Here is a 27,287-nt window from a genome sequence, read left to right as displayed (position 1 = left end):
AAAAACAGACATGTATAAATGCTCCATGGGTTTTCCATTCGCTCTCATCATGTTTTATTCATAGTTTTTGAATAAATACAAATAGAGTGGATGAGTGTATAGACGTGGGCACTAATGGTTGTTTGTGAGTTACATTTTACTGAACCCAGCCAAAGTTATTTTTGGCAGACCTTTCTTATCTTTCAAGAGTGTGCACAAAGTCTTTGCTATTTCCTACACGCTTCAAAATGTTGCATGCTCCCTCGCCCTCGCTCTCTCACTATGTTTCCCTCCTTATATCTATTTTACTCTCTCTCAGGCTTTCTCCCCCACTGTGAGTTGCACACACGCTCACAAGCAGGAAGGAAGAGCACTCGTACATTTTCATTAAACACTCATAATCTTAATTCATTACTTATCAGGAGATATGTGACCTCATTAACATTGCCTTCTTCTCCATCTTTCTCTCCTCCAATCCTATGCTCCCACCCTCGCCTCCTGCATTCATCCCTCTCTCCAAACCCACCCTACATGTTCCTTCCTTCCCCATTTATATTTACTTGTAGCTCTTCACTCTCTTTATCTTTTCTTCCATTCTCCCTTTTTTCCTCTCAGTGCCTGCCCCTTCAGAGGAACCTGTGAGCACTCAGCAGCCCACTGAAAGCAGCGTCTAATCTGAAAGTTAATTAAGTCCGTCTTCCTCCCTGTGTCACCGCTCCTCTTCTCTCCTCAAGCATGTCTTTCTGGTTGAGAGACTGCTGTCACTCTCTCCCAAATGAATTTGCCATATGTCCCATGTGGGTCGAGCAGGAATACAGACAAACTGTCTGTGTTTTACACTTCCTGCAGGCCTCAAGCCTCCAGTGACAGGAGAAGACTGACACCATGTAATTCAGATTGACAGCATCTAATTAAATTAAATTACGTGGTGTCAATATTTGATGTGGGGGGGTTTTTTGTCTATAAGGGGCATATTTTTCAGCTTCATATAGAAGCAATATAGAAGGGATCTTACACCAGATGGAAAGAAGTGAAAATAGACTTGGCTTCCCTGTCAACATGAGGAAATGTGGATCTTGAACAGAGCTTTCCCTCTTAATCCTCTCCTCTCTCCCGTTCACTTCTCCTTCTGTCGTGCGGCTCTCTTTCTCATGTTTGTCCACGCTCCCTTCAATCATATCGGCTAATTCCCCAGCCAAAAGCCACCGATTTACCAATTCCTCCTCTTTACTGATTGACTCAGTGCTCGGTTTTCTCCTCCTCCTCCCTCTCTCTCACTCAGGGTGCTGGCTGTACGGCTCTGGTGGTTGCTGTGGTAGCCAGGAAGCTGGAGCTGACCAAGGCTGAGAAACACGTACACAACTTCATGATGGACACGCAACTCACCAAGAGGGTGTGTAGGCTTGTGTGGTGTGAATGAGTGTGTCTTGCATAAATAAAGCAAAACTGTGATCTTTAAAAGAAAGCACACATTTTGTGCATGTGCCATTCAGACTCTAACAGAAATGTAGTTTAGAAATGCAGATTTTTTTTATATTATATATATTTTATCGTCCTTTAGGTGATTTTGTACTATATCTACAGATTGCTTTTGGGGTTGACGAGGTGGTTGAGAGCCCAGCGAAACGGCTTGTCCTTTCACTGGCCCTCCTTCACCTTCCCCAACTACTACATCACATTAACACCCTGTATTGTTGTGACAGTGTGCCATGTTATTTGAATAAAAGGTCATCTCTTTCTCGTCCTTTCTGTTCTGCTGCCTCACTTACCTTTTCTCTCTTTCTTTCTTTCTCCGATCTTTTTTCCTCCCACATGGCCACCCCTCCACCATCCCACCTCCCCTCTCCTGTGACATTTGTCTCTCTTACAGTAAATCCCTTTCTCTCGCTCCCTCTTTCTATCTGTCACTGTCTCTCCTCTCCTCCCTCCTTTGCCCTCTCCTTCCCTCCATCTCTCACTCCCTCCCTCCTCCGGTCCTTTTCAATTTTTCATACAGTTGAAAGACCCAAGTTTTAAAAATAGCTCCCATATCAAATATGTAGGGTACATTCTGGCAGCAGAGTATCTGGGTGACTGAACGTGGTTGGGTGATCAATAATTTCAGCCATTTTAAGCTATTGACAGAGAAACCGAATAGACTCCTTGTTGTAGCCGGGCTCTCAACTCACCTTCCTGCAGGCTGTGGTCAACCAGAGTCTGTTCAGGCTCAGTCCTGAAATATTCCAGCAACTTTTGGATGGATTATCACAAATGTTTTGTGAAGATACGTATGGTCCCCAGAGGATGAATCCTAATGACTGCTGATGACCGAATGAATGTTGTCATTGTGTCCATGTTAGTATGTTAGCATCGTCATTGTGATGACATTTGAAAACATAACATAATTTGCTTTTTAAATTAGCTGAGCTACACAATCCAGTAAATCTCAGTCTTAACAAAGCCAGTCATTAAGTAAGGGAGGTGACATATAGCAGCTACATTCAACAGAATACAGCATGCTGCTTGGTGACATTTCCTTCAAAGGGTCTTCGGTTTATGCTGTGGTAATTGTCTCCTGCCCTCTATTACCGAGAGACCAATGATTGAAGCTGTTGTATGCGCATTGATTTACATGGCTGGGGCCATTCTCTGCCATATCATCGTAACAAGAGAATACAATCACTCACAGCTTTATAATGAATAATGCAACAATAGACTCTACATCCTGCCTTCATCGTATGTACACACACACACACACACACACACACAAATAGACCAAAAAAACACACACACACTGCTTTTCTACTTCAATAAATTGGTGGGCTTCCTTTTGCAGAATGTCAATTAAATTAGTGAAGCTATTAGCCAGTCCAGTGGACTGTGCTGCTGGTAATGTTTGATCTTTGTTGATCTTTGTCTTTACATGTGTTTTATTAAAAACAGTGTTGAGTGTGGTTGTCCACAAGTACCTGAATAGTACAGAGCTAAGAGACCTAAGACTGCAAGAAAAGAAACTTCTACACCTCACAGTAATATAAACCTTTTCTTCTTGGAATTGGTCCTTCATCTTCGTACCACACAGGTCATTTTTAGTCCAAATATGTGTGGTAATATTTGACACTGCCTGAAACATACTTCAAAATATTTTCACTTTCCATCACTTGAGTGCTCTCTGCTCTTTATGCTTAGATCAGATCTTTAGACGTGCGCGACAAAACTGAAGTTGAAATCTTGAAATCTTGTGTGGTGCAGATTGGTGGCAGAGGACCTAATAACCTTATCAGGGAGGATGATGTGCTTTAGAAACATCATTCGAGTTTGTTGCACAGTGCTAATCTGCATGTAGAGTTCAGTGAAGTGGAGTGTGCCTTGGCCTTTGATAGGATTAATACGAATGTTAATTGAATAACAGCTGACATAGCCTTTAAATAGAGCGTGTGTGAGGTTGTAACTGCGCATGTTTGAAGGAGTGTTAAAACATGTGTTTAAAAGGTTGCAGCAGTGTACTGTGGCTCCACCATACTATTGGTTAAGTTAGAGCACTGCTGAATGTCCATCTGGTCAGAACATGGCCCTGAACCTTCAAAGAGTGCTCTCGACACTGAAAAAGCCGGACGCACATACCGTACGCACTAAGTCAGTGGAGTGGAATAGTGTCTCCTTCCTTTTGATGGCACTGCCATGTCAATTAAATCCCATTCATTGAAGCAATACACCAGCTGACCGTGTGAATATGGCTAACTGTGTCTGTTTCTGAGGTCAGTTGAAAATGTTAGATCTTCATATATAAATTGTCACTCCGAATGTGTATTCTGCCTCCACTCTGGACCTTCGGTTAATTCAGAGCACTTTTAGAAGTCCTGTGGCATATTCAGAGCTTCACCCTCTGAATATTCAGACTGCACTCTGGGTTCTGGCCAAGGAGGAGGTGCTGCAATGCCTTTCAGTGTTTACACCACTAGCCAAATGGGAGCAATCTAAGCCCAGAAGATTTCTTCTAAGCTAGCTTTCACTGCACACAGTAAAAATAACTCACTTTCTGACAGCTTTTAATTCACACGCAAGGCAGATGGATCATTATTAGCGTGGACGTATATTGTGACAACAACTAAAATTTATTTCACACTCTGACTGCATTAACACATCTTTCCGATGTTTTCCACTTTTCCACCAACTGAACCTGAGTGTACTCTTCCTTTAAATGGAGCACCGTCTAGATTCATCAAAGGTTCTCTATGGTGTGCTGTGGGAGTCATCTAGCAAATGACCTCATTCAGGCGACACAAAACATATATAACCAGTGGGAGACAAATTTCATTTCATTATTTTCTGTGACCCTTCATTGATCTGTTTGAGTTTCTTTCTTGTGTTTGTGTGCATTCATGGATGTGTGACCATGTTTGTGTGTGTATGTGATACTCATCTCATCCCTTGCCTTTGAGGGGAAGGTCAGAGCAGGTAAGGCCACGTGTCACCGTGGCACATGGATGAGTTGGGAGATTGTTGCCAAGGTAATTGGCCCGTTTATTTATGTTTTCTGCTCTCCTAGAAAACATGATAGCATCTCTAGCACCACATCACATAATTACTAATTACATATACACATCAGTCATTATTGCTCTCCTGAGTTGGAAGGGTCAGGCACCTCTGTTTTTCCTCCGATGTTAAAAAAATGTCTTCATTACAACAAAAAATCCAATCCAGGATTGGTTTTCTTTTTTCAGTGTAAGCACCAAACAAAGCATCAGAGCCCAATTGTTATTTTTTTAGTTCTTGATACCGATATATAAATAGTTATTATTAATAGTGGTAATAGTATTGTCTGTACTGCGATGGACTGGCGACCTGTCCAGGGTGTACCCCGCCTTTCGCCCGATGTCAGCTGGGATTGGCTCCAGCCCCCCGCGACCCTGTACGCAGGATAAGCGGTTGACAATGGATGGATGGATGGTATTGTCTGTAATGACATTTCTAAAATATTTCTATTTGTACTGATTGATTTGTATTCCACAATATGCCATGAACCACCCAACATGCTGAGGTGTGGGAACCCCTTGTCTTAACAGATTTCTTATGTACTTACCATAAGGTGTGCCGTGTAGGGGAGCAGCCAGAACAGATCTTTGACCCAAACCAGCCATATGGCCCCAACATGGTTGCCCAAGTACAGGCCATATGGTCCAGGAATGGCTGCTGCTGCTGTCGAGTGGTTTCTTGTGGAGTATTCTTAGCGGTTCATGTTTAGTCTTTTTTTTTTATGGAGTTGTCGTCTTTGCCTCACCACCTACATTAACTACCAGGAGGAGAGAGAAATAAAAATAAATAAGGGTGCTGGGTGGTAAATAACTGTAAGATACAATGCGTGTTGTATTATCAGTCCCCTGTATTTGCATGGGAAGCAGTTCCCAGGATTTAAATGAAGGGTGAAGCTTGAGCATCATCTAATTGAATGGCCTGAAGCAGTGCAACAGGCTCCCTCTGCTGTGCTGGACATATTATGTTGGAAGTTTGTGTGAAAACTTCCACAGCAAGCCAGCCAGACAGACACAAAGTGTCATCATTCATCATATTTCAGACACCCTGCAGTGATTAATCAACTGACAAATAGGATTTGACATATCAATTTACCATTGGGCCCGTAGATATGAGGGATATTAAATGTGCTCTTGTAATGTAACCTGGCCCATGATTAAAACTAGAGATATTGTGTTTTGTTTAAACATAATCTAGACAAGTTATGTTGTGTTGTTAAGTTGTGATTTAAAATGTTGTGTTAAAATACTATCTAAAAAGATGTAACGCTATATCATCAAGATCTCTTTAGGATCTTTGCAGCGCTGTCAGTGCCAGTCCTTACTTCATGGATGGGAGTTTTGTTATCCTATAGATACAAACTTGGAGCTAAGACTCAGAGGAGAAACATGGGATAGCAGCATTTACCTCATACTCCAGCACTAGATTCTAATCCAAAATCCCATTTGTCATGGCATCCCATTTTGTTAGGTTTATTCACATGAGATGTACATACTATTTTAAAATTGTATCAGTAAATAAGCTGTATAAAAGGTAAGAAATAATACATTTGTAAAAATAACTGTCGTTAAGATGTCTATGAAGATTCTCAGTCATCCAGGTCATAGTTATCCAACGAAGGTTAAAATGAAGGGCAACTGGACTTGGTTGAAGCTACTGGAAGACGTTTCGTCCCTTATCCAAAGGACTTCTTCAGTTCTGACTGACTGGCAGGGAAACTCAGCTATTTAACCTCAGTGGGGTCGTTGGCCCGGGTCATCGATACCGCTGGTTCGTTAGTGTTCCTTGTTGCTGTGACGACAGTCGTTACAGTCGTTGAGACTACCTGTGGCCAAGACTGAACGACCATCGTTGGTATCTTCACCTGAGGCCAATAGGTTACGTTTGTTGAGTTTCCTGGGAAGTGATGAAAGGACAGCATTGTAAGTGGGGGATAAGTGGTGGTGTAGACCCCCTCCCCTGTTCAATGACGGTTTCTCAACCCTGGTGTAGATGGCTTCCTTGACACCTCTTTCAAACCATCCATCTTCTCTGTCTAAAATGTGCACCTGGTGGTCCTCAAACGAGTGTCCTCTGTCCTTCAGATGTAAGTAGACAGCAGAGTCTTGACCTGAGGAGTTGGCCCTTCTGTGTTGAGCCATGCGTTTGTGTAGTGGTTGTTTAGTCTCCCCAATATACAGGTCTGTGCATTCCTCACTGCATTGGACCGCATACACTAGATTGCTTTTCTTGTGTTTGGGTGTGCGGTCTTTGGGGTGTACCAGCATCTGTCTTAGTGTGTTCTTGGGTCGTTAACTGTCGTTAAGAGTGATAGGTAACATAGCAAGTTTGCTGTATGACAGATTAGCTTTTTTTGGTTTGACTTTCTCTATGTCACTGAACTGAACACATCTGCAACGCCCAGGGCCTCCTGCTCTCTTCATCTGCAGCCAATAGTGTGTGTTTGTCTGCATGTGTGCATGTGAGCAGTCCTTGACTGCGGTGGATAGGTGCTGATTAGCCAAGCTGCCAGGGTCTTTTGTGCTCCTCAAACGGGGGTATAATTGTTCTTTGTTCAGTGCTCAGCATCTCTTTGAAGTCTCTCATTCAATTTATGTCCTTACAGATTCTCTCTCCCTTCTCTATGGTGTCCACCCGCGCTTTTTTTTCTGTGTGTCAGACCCCTGTGTTGTAATTACAGTGCAATATATATATGTATAGAGGGATATACAGTACATGAAACATACAGGAGCAGATATGGATATAATTGGATGTAGGGGAGACCGGCTGTAACACTTTTTGCGTCAGCAACTATAGCTCGCTGAATTTTTTAGCCTGAGTTCTCAAATTTTTATACAAAGTACCCACATCTGTTCACAAATGCTATGTAAATACGAACATCTTTGTACATCCTTAGGTCTAACAAAAAAGATGTTTGTATCTGTGTGTGTCGATGTGTGTATATTCTTCTCTGATTCTCTCTTGAAGTGGGCCAGTCCTCACCGGTACGCAGTAAAAGCACTTCTATATTTTACTCTTTGGCCGATACACACGGCAACATGTGAACAACATGTGAAAGTGAAGAACTAGTCACAGTGCTGACAAATGAATGCTAGTAACCCTGCAGTGCAGGCTTGGTAGGCCCAGACTGCAAAGGGCACACTGTAAAATATTAAAATAGAAAGTCCCTGGTTGTATGTTTTGCACTTTTTAAAGAAGTGCTAGCTGTTTTAGCAGAGTGGTTTGAAATTAGAAAGGAAAAAATGCATCACATGTAGCCTAAGAAACTACATTTCAGTCTAATATAAGTCAAAAATTCTATCTGCAAGAGTAAAAAAATACTAACATAGTCTTGGTCAAAAATGTTCCTGTTTCCAGACTTGATAACCACCAAGCCTGATTGGGGAGGAAGTAGGTAAATACTGAAATGATCACATAACTCCTATCTTAGCTCTAATTGGTGGAATTGGTGTTGTTACAACTCTCCTCATGTTACAACTATACCCCTTACAGAATCCCGATCCTTGTCCACAGAAATCTGACTACGCTGACATTTTGTATGAGTATTTTATTCAATCACAGCAATCTCACATTCAGATGGGACAAACTAAAAATAACTGAAAGCCTATTCCATCACCAGTAACATGGAGATAAATAATAATCTTGCCATTGCCTCTGATGGTTATCAGGCTTTTTCAAGTGAGCATCATTACATAGGCTATTTCTGTACTCTGTCTCTTCCACAGGAATTTAGATTGTCTTTGACAGTGAGTTTAAGAGCACGCCACTATTGTTTCTTTCAGTTGCTGTCATAATTAAATGGAGGATCGCAGGTTTTAATAAACTGCAATAGTACTGTGGTGAATTATTTCCAACCAGCCAAGATAATGCAGCCTATTTTAGTTAGTCTAAGACATAATGTGGCACATAACTGCAGACAGACCGGGAGAAGAGAGAAGTGTATGTGAAGGAGAGAATCCTGTTGGTTGTTATTGCCAAATCTCCCTAAGGAGAGAGCCGTTTCTGAAAAGCATTGGCAAGCAAGCTAACGTGTGTAGAAAGAGAATGAGGGCAGCCTCTTAGAAGAGAACTGTAGTTTAGCCTTTTTTCTTTGCAGGCAGACTATAGAGAATGGAGGGAAAATGAGAAAGATAGGACTGGGAAAACCTGTTGCCTGCTTCAGTTGCCAAGGGCTACCTGTTGCTAACAATGTGTGTATGTGTGTGTGTTTATTGTCTGGGAGCAGATAAAGAATGCAGCGGCTAACGTGCTAAGGGAAACCTGGCTCATCTACAAACACACCAAGCTGATGAAGAAGATCGACCACTCCAGGGTCCGCAAACACCAGCGGAAGTTTCTACAGGCCATACATCAGTGAGACAACAACTTACACGCACCCACACACTCAAAACACACACACACATGCATGCACGCAACAGTGCCGCTGAGCTGATGAAGGCTTTGAAATCAGCTGTACTTTCTATCCACCCACAGGTTGAATCAACGCCGATAATCAGATAAAGTGCATGAATCCCTACACACACACACGCACACACACAGAGACACATGAAAATGAATCATCATCTGCTAAAGGGCAGGTTCACTCCAGGCAAATACAGTTGTGGGACTGGATAATCAGTGCATTGTGTACTATTGCATACACTCTGATCATAGCATCTGTACTTGGTGTTGTTGATGATGCAAATACATATAGCAGAACTTAATCGCGCATTGTAATTCATCGGTGGCTGTCTTGTTAAAGGTTGTTTTACTCAAAGGTTTCCGGATATCCTCTTTCTAGCATCAAAATTAAGTGGCCCTTTTTTGTAGCTTGCTCCTTTGATCTTCAATAGTTCAGCCTAGTCTTGACAACATTAACAAGGGCCTTCAAAAGCCAGACTCAAGAGACCTAGCACGTGGACTGTGGATGAGTGGCTGACTCTGTGAACGAGTAATTTTAAGGGGATATGAGTACTTTTTCTGGTTTAGACCTGTTAGAGAAACAGGGAGGGTGGTTAAGGAGGTGCAGCCTGCTAAAATCAGTGTGCACTTATAACAGAGAAAGAAAAATTATGAAAACACAGATTTAGTTATTAATTACTGTATTGCATTTTGAGAGTCAGCCAGGTCTTATTTTTAAAGAAAGACTATTTTATTTTATATAATTTCATTCCCCTTATTTTATTTCTCCACAGGTCATACTCCCCTGAAGGTTCCTTAATATTAAAATTACCCCATTCATTTACTCCAGAGCTTAAGGTCTCAATCTTATTTCAACATTAAATTTTGCAATGTATTAGATTACAGTGTTTCAGAGCACACTGTGTGCTTGCTATGTTTGTACTTTCAAATCCAGTGACACACTGCAGGTAGAAATTAAGCTCAACTAGGCAAGGTGACCGCTCCACAGAGTTGTTGTCTGGACCCAGAGGGATTAGCTCTCTGGACCGCCCGCTGTGTATTTACTGGGTTTCAACTTTGTACGTGTGTTTGTATATTTAATGTGGGTATGTATCTGTTTGCAGATTACGCAGTGTAAAAATGGAGCAGAGGAAACTCAGTGATCAGGCTAACACACTAGTGGACCTCTCAAAGGTGAGACACACATCTGTTCCCTTTATTATTTAGGACATGCACGTGCACTAACCATCGTACAGGTTAGTAACTCATATCTAACGTGCCTTTGCCCCCACTCCCCACCCCAAAATATACCATCACATTCCTCCGTTGCAGCGCTGACCTGACCGTTTCTGTGACTTTGTGTCTCCTAGCAACCGGAACAAGTGTTAAAACAGGAATGACTGAGTGAGAGAGCGAGGAGGGAACGAGAGGAGGGAGGGGAGTGCTTGTGTTTTTCTGTTGCTGTGTGGGTGTCTGAGTGAGAATGTGAGCGCACATGTGTCTATGTGTGTGTGTGTGTGTGTGTGTGTGTGTCTCTGTGGGTGAGTATGTGATTGTGAAAGAGATTGTGAAAGAGAGAGAGGGAATGAGATGGAGACTTGAATTGAGAGGAGAAAAAAGATCGAGGGAGGTGTGTGTGTTAGTGTCTTTCCGAGGAGCAATGCCTTTAGCACCAAATATTTTGCAATTATGCCATCTCAATGACTCCATCTCAACTGGCCACTTGTGCGTTTACCATGGTTACGGAGGCCGGGATGTGCAAGGCAGGGACACGCTGCCGCCTTCCTTTCATTCTCTCTCTCTTCTGTCTTTGTTATAACTCCCACATAGAGACTACCCTCCAGCCTCTTCTTCGTTCCAACTTCTCTACTCCCTCTTGGACATTTTTTCCTTTTGCTCAGTGTCTTACTCAGTCCTCCCTAGCCTCGCGCTCACCCTCTTTCCACTTTTATTATACTCTCAAACCCCTTTTACTGTCTCTTCTTATTCAATCCCAAATCATTTTCTTGAACAAGCTTTAATAAAGCAATCCTTGCAATCTGTCTCCTCTCTTCAAAGTACTCTGTGTGTACTCTCCCTCTTTCTTCTCTTCTCTTCTCTTCTCACCTCTCCTCTTTTCTCCTCTCCTCTCGTAGATGCAGAGCGTCATGTATGAGCTTATGTCGGAGCTCAACGACCGCAGCGAGGACTTAGAGCGTCAGATGCTGTCATTGGAGCAACGGGTGGAGCAGCTCACCGCCGGCTTCAACACCCTGCCTGCCCACCTCTCGGCCACCCTCAGCGCCCAGCACGCCGCCCTGGTCCACTTGCTTCGAGAGAGGGATGCGAGGGATGGCAGAGGAGGTGGTGGAGGAGGTGCTGTGGTCCCACTGTCCCCAGCTGCCTCTTTAACCACTGCTCCAACTTCAGTTTCTCCAGTCCAGGTCGCATCTCCAGTGCTGCCCCCATCCCAGGTCCCTACTTTGGCCTTGGAGTCCCCTCAGTCGCCCCCACCACTGAGCCCAGAAGAGAGCCTGGAGGCCAGTCCCAACCTCAACACCTGCACTTCTAGCTGCTGAAGACAGCTCTGAGGACGAGGAGAAGACAAATATGGAAATGAAACAGGGAGAGTGTGGGGGTGGGGGGGCCTGTGCTAGTCCTCTCACTTCAGACTTAAGGAGAGGAACGAGGAGGGAGGTGGGAGGTGATCCTCTGAAACTAACACTCCATGAGGGAGGGACAGGATGTGACTATGAGGAAAAATAATAGGATTAAGATGGAGGGCCAGTATGAACGATGAGACATGTTAGGGACTTTGGGGCGCTTTCCCTGACGAGGGAAGGAGAAGAAAAATGGAGATAAAATGGAGACTCTAAAAGGTGTGTGTGTGGGGGGAGGGGGAGGGGGGTTGTCAAGAGGGTGAGAAATGGAGGTAGAGAGGATGAAGAGGTGGAAGGAGAGAGAACGAGAAATAATTAGGAATAATTATATGAACTCAGAGCTCCTAAATGGAATCACTCATACTGAAAAAGGCCTTTATTTCTCTCTCTATCTCTCTCTCTTTCCTCCCCCCCTCTCCCTATCCCTCTCTCCTTTCATCAGGAATTAATGACCATGACTTTTTATCCTTATGATGTATTTTCTATCTGAATGCTAATTGTGTGTTAACGAGCATCCCTTTAACAGAAGGTTCGATCAATACGACCATGGTAAAAAAACTAGTGGCATGCGCCATACACACACACACACACACAGACACGTATAAATACACACACAACATATATCAACACGCCATCCATGCAATACAAGTTAACACAGCACAAACATCTTTTACAATGCAGGCCCTATTTAAACTCACACAAACAAATGAATGCAGCAGCCCACAATATAATACTAAAGCCTATACTGCCAAGCACTCAATGCACTGTCAATCTCCACAGACCACTGCCAAGCGATGTGGACACACTGTAAGAAATGTTCATCCAAACGACTTATCTTTTGTGGGTGTGAGCTAATGCAGTAGTTTAGACTTACAATGCATAGTTGTGACATTTTAACTACTCCGTTGGGAGAATCATAACCATTCATTGAACTACACAAATCAAGTTGAATTTAGTTGGCATGACACTGAGAGCCATGACTCATCATAACATGTGTTTGTGATGAGGAAGACAGAAGCAGATGATAAAACAACCTAATACAACTACAATAGGACTTCATTACTGCATTTATGGAATTACAGATTATGTTGAACTGATGTTTAAGTGTATTTGTAGGTTTGCTGTATTGAAATGAGTCTTTAAACATTTTTTGATCGTTTAATTTATGTGAATGTTTCTTATGAAACCCTCAGAAAAATTATAGTTGTATCAAGTGCATTAATACTGGGATGGTTGTTGCAAGAAAGAATAGATAACAACATTTATTAAACTGGCATTTCAATCTGGTTGATTAATTTTGAAGGTGGTATCACAACTATGAAACACTGACTACAAGAACGAGCCTTGCACAAACCTAATGCTCCACATTTGGTGTGTTCTCATTTCTTGTTGTTAGATTTACTGGAGTCTATCTACCGACAGGTCTGCTGCAGACAGTTAAAATAACAGTCAAAATGTTATCCATCAATAATAAATTATCTGCTTATTCTTTTACTTAGATTTGGCTTACAGTAAGTCAGGGGAATCTGACTGACTGGGATGCTATAGTATCTGTTGTTTTGCTTTCGTTCTCTGAAAAAAATGTTAGAATTACTAAAATATGGATTTTTACATTAGTAATTTAATTCACTTGGGAGAGGAAATTACTTAGCTGTGTGATTATAAGTTGATGTGATTAATATTTTTTTCAGTGTTTGGTTGGGTCTATGACCCTTTATGAAGGGAAGAAGACCTTACATACTGCCATTATTTTTCAAGCTTGCAGTCCCAAAACAACGCACTGTTAACATGAATGTATTCTGTGTAAAGAAAAACACTCTCGCTTGCTCGATCACTTAAACTGCCACGCAGACAGAGGAACAGACACCCCCACACACGTACACAGATATAAACACACCTCGACAACCAAAGTGCTCTCTCTTTAAATGGACTTCAATAAGAGGCAGGGAACATTGCTGTCACTGGGGACAAAAGATAGCAGGAGGCGTTGCAGATATCTTGACAATATTTCTGAGGGAATAACTGTGAAAATCTGGGCATGGACTTGTTACAGTGCTGTACAAGGAATGCTCTTCACTGCTTTAAAACAGATCAAGGTGGACTACGGATGAACACAAGGGAACACAAATTAACCTTATAAAGGATAAATGGCCATGAAGGAACAGCTGTTTATGAAATAAATACAACATAGAAACAAAGATTATAATGGTGTGATGGGGAAAAAGACAAGCCTATCCTTGCATTGGAGACAATATCGAAAACTGTCTTATAGCGACACGCTGTGGCCGAAAAACTGAATTACATACGCTTGGAATATTGTATAGTATGCTGTTAACGAAATCTAGCTTTGTATTGCTTAGTCTTTTCTACCATTATGATTAAACGCAGTTCTAGCTGATATCTAATATTACTAAACTATAGTATTCTTCTCATTCATCATGACAATTATGATATATGTATTAACAATACGTTAAATAATTATGAACAAGGAAAGTGCCGTTTGAGGTTGAAATTATTTTGTAATTTTATTTTATCAGAGAGAATTAATAAAGTATATATCTATAACATTATAGCTTCCATGTTTTCTGTGTCGCTATTATGTATTCTATTATTTATTTTTATGTTTATTTATTTAAAATTGCTTTAGAAAAATAAAACGCACTTTATTGTAGGCCTACAGTTCACGCAGTACAGGTTGGATGGTTTCATTCCGTTTCATTCAATTTCCTGTGTGACAGCAGAAAGCACATTTTGTAGGTAATTTTGTGCGTCCCCAAACCGGAGGAATTTACCGGACACAACCTACTGTAACAAACTAAGTTTCGAGTTGGCTATTTTACATATTTATAAGAGTGTGAGAGCGGCCAACTTACTTCTGGAGCACAATAAAGTTGTGTATATTGTGTTTGTAACGAAAAAATTAAGAGAGTTATTTTTGCACCGATGTGAAGGATGTTTACATTCATGGACGACCATCAGGACGCTATGGATTCAAACCACAGTATATGATTCCAACGCGTAGGTACGTCACACTGATTTTAGCTTGCTCATCCTCTCGCGATATTTGAAGGAAGCTCATTTAGAGAACTTAACTTTAGCTAGCTAATTTCTAAGAGAGTGGGTTGTGTTCTGAAATGAGATTTGAAATAATCAATATTATTTGTCTTTAGGCGTCAAATTTTAGATTTTGGGGCTAGCTACTTAACTTTTGTACTTAGCTTAGCTGGACAAGTAGATAGAGTTACTTGGTCTACAATAAGGTAATTTAGTTAGGCTACCTAATTAAGCTAATGCTATGTAAGTTACTCTGAAAAGATTTTTGCAAATTTCAGTTTACTGCAGCAGCTTTTGCTTCTTTGAGCTAAAGTTAGTCTTAGTCAGATTTTCAAATAGTGTCAATGGTCAATATAGATGGCAGAATTACAGCCAAGTTTGTCTTTGTGGGAAGTGCAAATACACTGCCTGTTAAAAGTTTTAAAGGAAGCTGGGATTAATTACTTTTGAATGTGTGTAAACTTACAAAGTACAAAGTAATATTATGTAGTGAGCTGCTGTGTGTGCATCTGTCTCTGTGTCTGTGTTAATACATGTGTGAAATCATCCAGACCTGAGACAGTTTGTGTCCAGCCTCTGTTTACATCCCATTCTCCCTCTCTTCAGTTCTTCATGCCTCAACCTGCAGCCAGCAGATTTTAGTTTCTGCTACACCAGTGTCCTTTATACTGGTATCAACATAATTTGGTCAAGTGGAGACACGTGTTGGACATGTGGTTGGTCAGTGTAGGTCTGTATCTGGTTTTATCTTTGTCAATGTGGGCACCAATTCCACATTTTAATTCAGCTAATTAGGGTTGGCTGTTTGGGTTGAAAAATGGTATCCTCAATATGTTTCCCCTGCATTTGTATTCAGCACAAGCAAACATTATTGGTCTAAATTAAGTTACAGTTGGGGAAATGTCAAGTTTTTATGAAGTGTGTTGGTTATGATAAAGTTTGCAGTAAACCTCATGCAACCTTTACCTGACGTCAGTCAATGCAACAACAGTGAATATAAAGTACAATAGTTCAGTTGAACTGTGATGACTGTGCTGGCGGACTGAGAATAAACTTAATAATAAAAAAAAAACACACAAACAGAAGGAGAAAAAGTAATTTTGTGTTTGCATTTACTGCTTTGGCTGATGTGGCTAAAGAACAGATTTTCATTTAGGTCCTTGCTTAAATTATTATGTCTGAAATGCCTGTGGTAACAGGTCACTCAGTCAGTCATATTGCAAGATTGTTTGCGTATTTTCCATTTTTCTATGATTCAGATTGCCAGTAAGAGATGCATTTTACAACAAGACTGTTTGCTTTAGGATTTGTTTGTCAGGAGTCATTTTCCTTAAGGATATAATCCTTATGTGTTCATAGTTTAGCAGTGAAAAATACTCACAATAGGCAGCCATGGAAATAGGGTGATGTAAGTTTTTTCTTGTCTCTTTGACTTTTTCCATCCATCCATCCATCGTCAACCGCTTATCCTGCGTACAGGGTCGCGGGGGGCTGGAGCCTATCCCAGCTGACATCGGGCAAAAGGCAGGGTACACCCTGGACAGGTCGCCAGTCCATCGCAGGGCTCTTTGACTTTTTGTTTGTTCATTTTAATGTCACAATGTAATTAATTGTGAAAAAAAAAAAGATTTATAATTGGCTCACTGGCCATAGCTCATGGTGTAAAATAATGAACATCAACATACTGAGATCCTATCAAAAACTTGATGTTGTCTTACTGATTGATGATATTTGGGTCAGAACTATTGAAATTAAACACCAATGCTTGTCTCCAAGGTGACCACACACTAACGTTCCCAGGGTTTATCATATGTAAGTAAATTTACTTGAGCCTGAAGGCAGTCACATCATTAACACATCTCACCTTAACAGAGGAAATTGATTGTAATTTTTTTAATAAAACAAGCATCATATCAACTCAGCATGTCATGTGTCTGTCTAGCCCAGGGTGAAAATAAAACAGTAGCAGAGGTGTGAACGCCACAAAGCCTGAGGCAGTACACTGCCCAAGGAACAGCACATACCCAGATGTGATGAGCTTGTTATCTGTGTTATTTACTGGTGGGCTCTTCTGCTCCCAAGGCATTCATCATCTCTCTCGGGCTATGTGCATTTTCATGGTGGTGTACTATAATTTTAAGGCCAAGGTAATGTTCAGAGCCTAGTTTTTAAAACTCATCTCTGCTTCTGTCTTTCTCCCTCCAACTGTCTCTCTGCCTTTTCCATTTCAGGATTGCTATTCGAGCCGAGGATAGAAAAGGACCCAGAGAAAATGGAAACTGGGATTTAGTAAGTTTTTAATCATATTCCAGGAATGAAAAGAACATGACTCCAAGAACATTTTACAAAAAAGCAAAAAGAAGGAAATGGCCAAAATGTAATAAGATGCATTAGGAGAATAAATAACAGCCACATTTTCACAGGTTATAAGCCAGTTATTATAATAAACAATACTTAACATTACAGCTGACCTATTTCCAATGTGAAATATGTCTGTTTAGTCTTAAAAAAATGCGTAGCTGTGGCTCAGCAGGTAGAGTGGGTTTTCCACTATTCACAAGGTTTGAGGCTCAATCTAAGGGCTGCTGTCCATATGTAGAGTAAGACACGGAATCCCAATTGTTCCAGATAATTAGGCCTTGGTTAGTGCTTTGCATGGTATTTCATTGCCATCTGTGTGTGTAAATGGGTGAATGAGATTGTAAAGCACTTTGGATGAAAGCGCTGAATAAATGCAGTCCATTAAAAAAAATCACTTTCAAAAGGAGCGTCATAGTGTGTGTTCTATGCAACAAAACAATGATGCCTTTCTTTCCCTTATGTTGCTTTTTATTCTCATTCCCTCTGACTGCCAACATTTCATGTGTGTGGATGCCGTAAGTCGGCCACCATTATCACCTGCCTGTCCTGGTCCACGAACATGTGGTACACCTGTCAACTATAATCATCATCAGAACAACCAGCCCAAATGTCACCAGGTTCTGTCAGCAGGGGGTTGTTCCCATCGCAACGGGATCTTTTATCTCTAAATTCCTTTTGTACTGACTGTAGATATGAGTGGTGTAGTGGAGGCTTCTACCACCAAAACATATTATGATGTTGAGATGTTGAGATGTTGCGGGGGGGGGGCACACACATAACAGGAGCAAGTACACAAATGCGCACACTCTTACTTATTCTCCCATCCTTTTTAGAACAGTAAAACCCATCTGACGGCCCCACCAGTCAAAGTTCACTACAAAGTGGAGATATCGATGAACCCCTCATTTTGATGCGCCGTGTCCTGGTGTTTCCCTGGCAACTAGAGGGACAGATCCACCAACACACACTGGTCTATGCGCGTGCGGGTGTGTGCCCATGCATGCATTTGTGTTATGTATGTATGATGAGAGAGAGTATTGAATTCAGAACTACTGATGATGAAAGGAGAAATAATATCGGGAAAAAAGCTGGGTTAGGCTGCCATTCTCATAGGGGATACACTTAAACCTTAATACACCACCACAGGATAGGTGAGTGCATACACACATACTGGGGGAAAAAATTGTAAAAGTCATACAAACAAAAGTTAAGTATTCAGTCACCTCTTGTGCCCTGCCTGCCCTTCTCCGTTCACCTATTCTCTATATTTTTTGTGACCCTGTCAGTCCCCATCTCTCAAGCAGATGTCCTCAGATGTTCCCCATCATTTGCCAGTGGCCTGATCCAGTTTCCCTCTGCACACCTGTCCCTCATTTAGTCCCAAAGTACATAAACCAACCACGCTCATGTGCCATACTGCCTTTGTGTTACAACCTTTCCAGCCTGCCGGTTCCATGTTCTGTAAACCTGCCTGTGTTTGCTAGTCTGTGATCTGCTTTCTGCCTTAGCTGTATCAGAGAATTATTTAACAGCTTTTATGTTGCCAAACTGAAAGCCTCTATATTTACCATAGTTTCAAGCTAAGTGCCTTTAATTAAACCGGCTCTGCCTTTGTGTCTCCCTTTAGGTCCTCTACGTGAACAGTGACGCCTTGACTTTTCCCATTTCCTCTTCTTGTCTGTCCAGACGTATGTGTTGAGTCCAGGTCATGTTCAAGAGAGGACACTGCATGTAGGGAGACCATCATGCTGCCAAGTTTACCAATCTTCCCTTAGCCAGGGGATCTCAACTCATCTTCCCCACATCCAGGGCCAGAGGTCCTCCCTCAGTCAGTAATACCTCTGAGGTCTCTTTCTATTTTTTTTTTTAACAAAAACAGGCTGTTTCTGATAAATCTCCATATCAACAGGCGGCAAAATCCGGGTCTGAAAAATGAAACCAATGCAGAAGTGCCAAAAAATGCAGGTAATTGAGTGGCTGCTTGAGATTCTCCAAAGACCTCCCATGTTAAAATGCCTGACTGCCTATGGCAGAAATAAACAGGTTTACAGGCTGGTACAAAATATGGTTTTGGTCTCTATAGCTGATTTCCCCCTTCATGAAAACTGCGAGGGGTGAATTTTTATACTACTTAGCCGTTTAAATTATATTAAGGCTGTGGCTCAGGAGACAGAGCGGGTCGTCAAATCTGTATGTTGAAGTTTCTTTAACTGAACACCAAATAGCTCCTGATGACTGTGCTGTCAGTGTGTGAATGTATAAGTTTCTGTTTCTGATGAGCAGTTTGCACCATGCATAGTAGTCACTGCCATCAGCGGGTGAATGTGACATGCAGTGTAAATCATTTGGAGTGGTCGGAAAGTACAGTCTATTTACCATTTAAAGTGATGCAAAATTAAGGAAGTGGCCCCTTTTAGTGACTAGGGGCTGCACTCTCAGATGGCTAGCCGCACATTCAGCAACCAGGCTTTATTCAGCCTGCATCAGCTCTACCTTTTTGCGTCCAGGAGTCGTCCATATTGAACTTCACATCAGCTCTTCAGACACCTATAGATGATGTCATGGACATGTTTATACAGTCTATTATATCAACATTTGGCCTCCAGGTGTTTTATTTGTAGTCCAAGTTTTTGCAATGTCCACATTTATCATAACATTACTCAGAAAAGTGTACGGTGGTGATTTAAATTATGTTATACCACCTTTATTAACCTTAATTACCTAATTAAGGTGGTATTTACCACTCTTTAGCTAGTACTGAAGCTCTATTACATTTTAGCTTAATATGTAAGTGTTTTTTGTTATTATCGTATACTGTGTTAACTTTTATGGTGACCCAGTATACGCCTGAACCCAGCGCCCTGAGATTTGTGATGCGACTGGCTGGCCTGCATTATCATCCAGGCAGAGCGCCTCTTCAACCCCTGTTCTTGGTAGGACACAGCCGTGGACAGATGCGAAAGGGAGAATTAGCAACAAACCTCCCCAACAACCGAGTGTGCAACAGCAGAACAGATTTTCACCACTATTGCAGGACCCTGGATCTCCGTCTGATGACCTGGATAACCTCCCGTCCTCACACAGAAGGGTAAGGACTGAGAGTAAATCAGAAAGTAAAAGGCTGCAGGGAAAGCTAATGACTGGGCCTCAAACTCTGATTGTGGGTGACTCTGCTGTTAACGATGTAAGAAGCATGTGCAGTAAGAACACCAAAATACTCTGCTTTCCGAAGGATACAGTGTCTGACTTGGCAGAAAGAATCCTGCATATCGTGGCTGAACATCCTACTGTGAAAAACATCATACTGCACATCGGGACCAATGATGTGAAGCAACAATCTGAAGTGTTGAAAGAGGATTTTAATAATAATAATGTTGAAAACTGTTGGTGTTTATCAGTGGCCCTATACCATCAATCCGAAGAGGAGCTGAGAGATTCAGCAGATTGATGGCATTGAACACGTGGCCCTCAATGGCATGTACTATCCATTCAGTTCATTTCTTCGAAAACTTTTACTTTCTGTGGGATTGCAGACATTTTAAGGCAGATGGACTTAACAAGTCAGGAGTAAAATTGTTCAGCTCCAACCTGTTTTACTCTCTGCGTCACTCATCTGTTCCCTCTGCCAAGGACAAGAGACAAGAGGAATCTAAACAAGAAGAAGACATAACACAACATGCCAGAAACCTTGAAGGAGAGCCACCTCAGCCCCTGCCAGAAGAGAGCTCTGATCATGGGAGACAACTGAGCCAAGAGGAAGAGCCTCCACCTCCCTCACTGAAAACCAACAGTGAGGATTCACCATCTTTACCCCCCCAATCCCCATCTAGGTCACCCTTATCTCCAGACACCCTTTCTCCCCTCTCCCCCCTGTTGGACTTCACTGATCACATGGAAGACATGGTTAGAGCTGGGACAAAATTTACTCCCCACACCTTCCCTCGCTCCACTCCCATTTTCTCTAACATAAACTCCCCTCACCGTCCACCTCCACCACTGGTTCTAAGTCCTCCAGGTTTGACACATGTGTCACAAATACAGTGCACAACCCGCCTTCCCGCTTCACAATGGCAGAAAAAGCCCAGTAAGCTCTGTCTGATATGTGCTGGGTCCAGGCTACAAGGAAAATAGCACTCATGACTCTTCCCAGGACAAGCTGGGGCCCAGTGTGCTGGTTGTCTTCTCCATCCCTGTCTTGACAGGTAACAGAAAAAGCATGGTGAATGTGTTAATAAACAGCACTCAACATATCTGCAACCTGTCGAAAAAAGTGGGCCAGATAATGTTTTTAACACACTAAATTTAGCTTTGTTAAACATTAGGTCTTTGGCAGGAAAAACATTTTTAATCAATGATTTTATAATCACTCACAATCTTAATTTCTTGTTTTTAACTGAAACTTGGTTGGACCAAGATAACAGTGCAGCTGTCTTTATCGAGTCTACCCCTCCCAACTTCAGCTTTATGAGTGAAGCTAGAGTGCATAAGAGAGGAGGTGGAGTAGCCATTTTGTATAATGACTCCCTCCAGTGCAAAAAGATGTCTTATGGGAATTTTGCTTCTTTTGAATATGTGGCTCTTCAGCTGAATTCCTCTTTTTGAGCTATTTTTCTAAATATCTACAGCCCCCCTAAATACTGTGTAGACCTTTTTGATGACTTTGAACTGCTGTCTATAATCTGTATTGACTTTGACTGTGTGGTTATTGTTGGTGTTTTTAACATCCATGTTGACAACCCCCAGGACAGAGAGACTAAATAACTGTGTTGTGTTCTTGATAATTATGGACTGACCCAACATGTGACGGAGCCCACACACAATAAGGTCACTTTGGACTTAGTCATCTCCAAGGGTCTGGACATTTCCAAGGTTGTGGTGACTGATGTTGCTCTCTCTGATCATTCCTGTGTTTTCTTTGAGAGTGCTATCTGCGTGCACACAAATGTACAAACAGAGGTAATCACAAAACGGCATATCACTGAAAACACTAGTGAGAAATTTATTGAGGCTTTCTCCTCGACACCCGCCCTCTCACGGGTCTCAGTGAATGAGCTTGTAGATAATTTCAGTTCTAAAATTACAAATGTTATTGATGCCATTGCCAAGGTGAAGGTGATCTCTGGTAAGAGAAGATCTCCATGGAGAAATGCCACGCTGGTTAGTACTCAAAAAAGAGAGTGTCAAAAAGCTGAACGCAGGTGGCAGAAAACAAATCTCCAGGTTCATTATGACATCTATTAAGAGAGACTTCGCATTTATAATTTAGAACTGAGAAATGCAAGGCGGTCCTTCTTCTCTGACATTACCAAAAACACTAATAATGCACGTGCCCTGTTTGCTACTGTCGACAGGCTAACCAACCCTCCTGTGTCTGTAGCCTCTGAACTTCTATCCACCAGGGCCTGCATTGAATTTGCCTCCTTCTTCACAGACAAAATTCAAACAATTAGATAAGCAATCAGTGCCTCCATGCCAGTAAAAGGATATGTCTTGTCCCTTTGTCCACTTAAAAACAATTTATATAGCATGAGACAATTTGATTCTATTAACCATAAAAACCTGGAGGACATAATACAACATCTGAAATCCTCTTCATGTTGCCTTGATATTCTGCCAACAGGTTTTTTCAAAAATGTTTCTAAATGCATGGCCTCAGATCTACTATAAATTGTCAACATGTCTCTCCTCTCAGGTTTTTTCCCACAGGCCCTGAAAACTGCAGTCATTAAGCCACTCTTAAAAAAGAGCAATCTAGACAGGTCACTAATGAACAATTATAGGCCCATATCAAATCTCCCATTTTTAAGTAAAATCATTGAAAAGGCTGTTTTTCAACAGCTTAGTGCTTTCTTGGCACTAAATAACTGTTGATGTCTTCCAGCCAGGTTTTCGACCACACCACAGCACTGAGACAGCTCTTGTTAAGGTCTTCAATGACATCCATTTAAACACTGGCAGTGGCAGAATTTCAGTCTTAGTATTATTGGATCTCAGTGCTGCATTCGAAATGTTCGACCACAACATATTACTAGACAGACTTGAAAACTGGGTTGGACTTTCTGGCACAGTACTAAAATGGTTTGAATCCTACTTAAAGGACAGGGACTACTTTGTGTCTATAGGTAATCACACATCTGAGCTGACAAAAATGACATGTGGAGTTCCCCAAGGCTCCATTCTGGGACCTCGTTTGTTTAACATTTACATGCTTCCACTGGCTCAGATTATGAAAAACAACAAAATATGTTACCAAAATTATGCAGATGACACACAGATTTACATAACGATATCACCAGGGGAATATGACCCCATACAAGCGCTGAGTAACTGCATTGAGCAGGTCAACGGCTGGATGTGCCAGAATTTTCTTCAATTGAACAAAGATAAAACTGAAGTTATTGTTTTTGGAGCCAGGGAGGAATGATTGAAAGTCAGTGCTCGACTTCAATCTGTAATGTTAAGAACCACAAATCAAGCCAGAAATCTCAGTCGGTGGACTCAGACCTGAATTTGAGGAGCCACATTAAGACAATTACAAAGTCAGCCTACTATCATCTGAAGAATATATCACGGATTAAAGGACTTATGTCTCAGCAAGACCTGGAAAAACTTATCCATGCATTTATCTTCAGTCGACTCAACTACTGTAACAGTGTCCTTACTGGGCTCCCTATGAAATCCATCAGACAGCTGCAGCTGATTCAGAACGCTGCTGCTCGAGTCCTCACTAAGACCAAAAGGGTGGATCACATCACTCCAGTTCTGAGGTCTTTACATTGGCTTCCTGTATGTCAAATAATTGATTTCAAAATCCTGCTGTTAGTTTATAAGGCACTAAATGGTTTAGGGCCAAAATACATTTCTGATCTTCTGCGCTTCGTTACGAACCATCCAGACCTCTCAGGTCGTCTGGGGCAGGTTTGCTTTCTGTCCCCAGAGTCAAATCTAAACAAGGAGAAGCAGCGTTCAGTTATTATGCTCCGTATATCTGGAACAAACTCTAAACTACTCCAAACTCCACTGCAGGTCTGCTGAAACTGTTAGTTCTTTTAAATTGAGACTGAAGATTTTTCTTTTTACCATTGCTTTTAATTAAATATTTAAGATTTTTCTTTTTACCACTGCCTTTAACTAGTAGATTGATAACTTACACTGCACTGTAACTTTTATTGTCCTTTTTTCTTTTTCTTTGTTTTTAGCTTTTTACCATTGCTTTTAATTAAATATTTACAGTGAGAAATGAGTAGGTAATTGAGTGAAAAGATAATGAGAGTGAGATTGAACAGAGTGAAGGAAGTGGTCTTAAATCTCGCGCCTGAGTGATTTGCAGGAACCTCTGTCCACCTGTAAACGCGCAGGTGGGTCCAGAGTATAACTGGATCAAAGTGGCCTGCAGACAGACATGTCCTGGTTTCTCTGTAGAGGGTTTTTGGAGTTTCAGTGGACCCAAAGATTGCTATGGACCCGTACAACAAACAAACCCGTACAGACTAGCTAGAGAGAGTAGATTAAGTGTACTTCTCTGTTTATTCTCTTTTCAAAATAATTGTAACTCAATTATTTGCTCAACCCCTCAGCCTGTTTTTATTTTCCATAATGTGTATATTTTCAATTTCCCTATGTTGCTTTTAAACTTTTTTATATTTCCTGGTAGCTTTTATGTTTTATGTAAAGCACTTTGAATTGCCTTGTTCTTGAAATGTATTATACAAATAAACTTGCCTTGCCTTGCCTTGCCTTGAAAGCTGAGTCAATGTCTGCCTAGTGTCTCCACACCTTCAGTACCACACTTTTCTGTACCTCAGCACTTTAGCATCTTACATTAGTGAGTAGCTGTGGAAGCACATCACCATCCATCACTTACTTACTCCACCTTCCTTTTATAGACACCGACGTAGACATTTTCATTTAATGGGACTGGATGCACACAATAACTGGCATATTGCAATATGCTTTCTGCCTTTTTGAATTCAATTATCTTTCCTCAGAGTTGATTGGATTAGTTGGTTCTTACACAAGTGGAAGTAATGATGACATCCTATAAGCGATACTGGATAAAATTATTAGGGTGTGCGTTTGTTGGTATAACAGATCAGATTACAGACTCTTAAAGGTTCAGAGTGTAAGATTTAGTGGCATCTAGTGGTGAGGGTTGTGAATTGCAACCATCTGTCCAGTCTACCACTGCCCCCCACCCTTTCAAAGAGCGTAGGACAGCTAAAGGTGGCTATCACAGCACAAAAGGTGTCTCTTCTGAGACAGCAGAGAGTAGCTAGTCAAGAAATGAGGGTTCTTTAGGAATATTTATTAAAAAATTATATTTACTTAATTATTCAGTAAAACCATATGTTATTGTGACTTGGCCACTGACAGATAACATGAAAAATGTAAGCCAAGAGTGTGTAACACTCTCACTGTTTCTGCACCACAGTCCATTATAAACCACACATTTGATAAAGTTTATACAAACATTGACAAGGGAAACACATTCATTCTCTCTGTGATTATGGGCTCACACCAAAACTGCGAGTGAAGCTTTTTTACTGTAATGCTGTATTTGGAGTAGACTGAGCTTTTACTTTGAAAAATTCAAAGACATTAAAAGAGTCTGTAGCTTGCTTGACACAACTCTGAAAGAGCCGTCAGAAAGCGTGATTCCCCTAAATGTCCTCTACCTGGAGATACTGGGGAAATGCAAAAGCGTCCGTAGGTTGAGGGATGCGGATCAAACACCGAAACAAAAACAGTGCAGCAAATGCCGTGATCTGAGAAACATTCGCTGCAGAATCCATTTTTTGAAGACAGAAAAAAAAAGATGTCCAAGGGTGGGATCAAACACTCAACAAACACTTATTATGAAAGATCCTTACCGAGAACATAGTTATGGAGCTTATATTGCATTTCTGTCGATAGATCCTCAGAAATATTACACACTGAACCTTTAAATGTCTACCTGATCCATTCACGCTTTAGTTTAGTGTGCAGTCAGCTTCCTGGCCCTGCAATCCTTTAATATTTTTAAATTCATAAACATTTTTAATGCCAAGACCAAATAAGGTTGGCCAGCACCCAAACAGGAGTTTATACAGCGATGTGGACTATTAATATATTTCCAGCCAGTTTAACGAAAGGGGATGATCATTCCTAGAAAGAACTGATACAGTTGGTGAAGTGTTGCTCATTTGGTCCCCAAGGAGTTGGCTGTTGTACGAGAGTAAATGTGTTGTCCTTTTTCTTTTTCCATAATGAAAGTACCCCCCCGTTTAACATCAACTGCATACTCTATGTGTGTTAGTGTAAACCTGGTTGATCATGGTTCAGGTACCATTGTCATCATCACCACAGAAATGGACCGTTACTATATTTGCTCCATGGCAACGCTGGTCGCCCACACTCCCCTCAGGCTGTGTGCAGGGGACGTGCCTGTATATGAGTGTGTGAGGGGGTGGGGGGGGGGTGGGGGCTAAGTGAACAGAGGTTGTTAATTGACCTATTTTCGGGGCTGTTTAGTTGAATGGGGATGAAGGGAGAGATGATGGGGTTTTTAATGATGCCACAGGGGAGATGTGCTTTGCTTCCTTTCCTGACAGGACTTCAACTGTTGCCACTTCCACTGACATAACTGTCCTACCTGTAACTTCTCTGCATACTATACTCACAGCCATGACCTAGTGACACTCATACATGTAATTTCCAGTTCACTCTCTCTTTTTCTCTACGACCATCTGGCTTTTTTTTCTCTCCTTCTTTCTAGGTTTCTGTTTCTCAGCCAGCGCCCTCTGTCAATGTGTCACGCCTCATTTTATATGAGGCAGGTCCCGAGCATTGGCCTCTGGCCCCTTAGAGGAGGATATGGACCAGCTAAAGGTAGAGACAGTCAGCCAATTAGAGTCTAGGAACGGTCAGCAGCATGGCAGCAGTGCTACTTGTCTGTCTTTCAGCATCCAGGTGGTTTGTGCTCGAGTCAACTGAGATATTTTTAGCACCGTAGCCTTACTCTAAAGTTGTCTCTTGACATCAGTACTCTGGGTGCATTATTATATTAACTTTATGCATGTGTGCCAGTTAGTGGCTGGTGATTGTCAGTATTAAAACTTTAGTCTCTTAACAATCAGCCGTTAAAGAGGGAGAAAAGGCTGAAAGTGGGCTTAGCTCCCCTGCTTCTTTGTCTTCTCCCCCCTTCTTCCTCCTCCTCTATCCTGTCCAAACCCTTCCCTCGGTCCCAGTACCCCACAAGCACATCAAGTTTCTTCATTCACTTTTATTTCCTCAGCTCTTTTCTATCTTTCCTCCCTGCTGTTAGCACTGTACTTTCTGCTTATCACACTTACACACAAATAGACAGAGAGACTTGCACACACA

General features: G+C 41.6%; 1 protein-coding gene and 1 long non-coding RNA gene across 2 annotated transcripts in view; both read left to right on the top strand.

Annotated features, from left to right (window-relative positions):
* kcnn3 (potassium intermediate/small conductance calcium-activated channel, subfamily N, member 3) overlaps nt 1–14,519 on the top strand; it is a 52,108-nt gene extending 37,589 nt beyond the window's left edge. The window contains 4 exon segments of the mRNA XM_038711376.1: nt 1,262–1,372; nt 8,717–8,844; nt 9,996–10,065; nt 11,007–14,519. Of these exon segments, the coding sequence (XP_038567304.1) occupies nt 1,262–1,372; nt 8,717–8,844; nt 9,996–10,065; nt 11,007–11,429 (732 nt within the window). The 3' untranslated portion in view covers nt 11,430–14,519.
* A 126-nt stretch (nt 14,520–14,645) lies between these two features.
* On the top strand, nt 14,646–19,093 carry LOC119897574. The gene is made up of 5 exons (XR_005443409.1): nt 14,646–14,770; nt 15,171–15,294; nt 16,796–16,853; nt 18,553–18,753; nt 18,835–19,093. It is a non-coding gene; the product is annotated as an uncharacterized LOC119897574 (long non-coding RNA).
* Nucleotides 19,094–27,287: the final 8,194 nt, after the last annotated feature.

Source organism: Micropterus salmoides, unplaced genomic scaffold (assembly GCF_014851395.1).
Source record: "Micropterus salmoides isolate LMB-PRFRI ecotype aquatic unplaced genomic scaffold, ASM1485139v1 Ms_hic_scaffold_11, whole genome shotgun sequence".
NCBI classification, from domain to species: Eukaryota; Metazoa; Chordata; class Actinopteri; order Centrarchiformes; family Centrarchidae; genus Micropterus; species Micropterus salmoides.
Note: the sequence above shows the minus strand (reverse complement) of the source record. Positions and strands in the feature narration are given on the sequence as shown.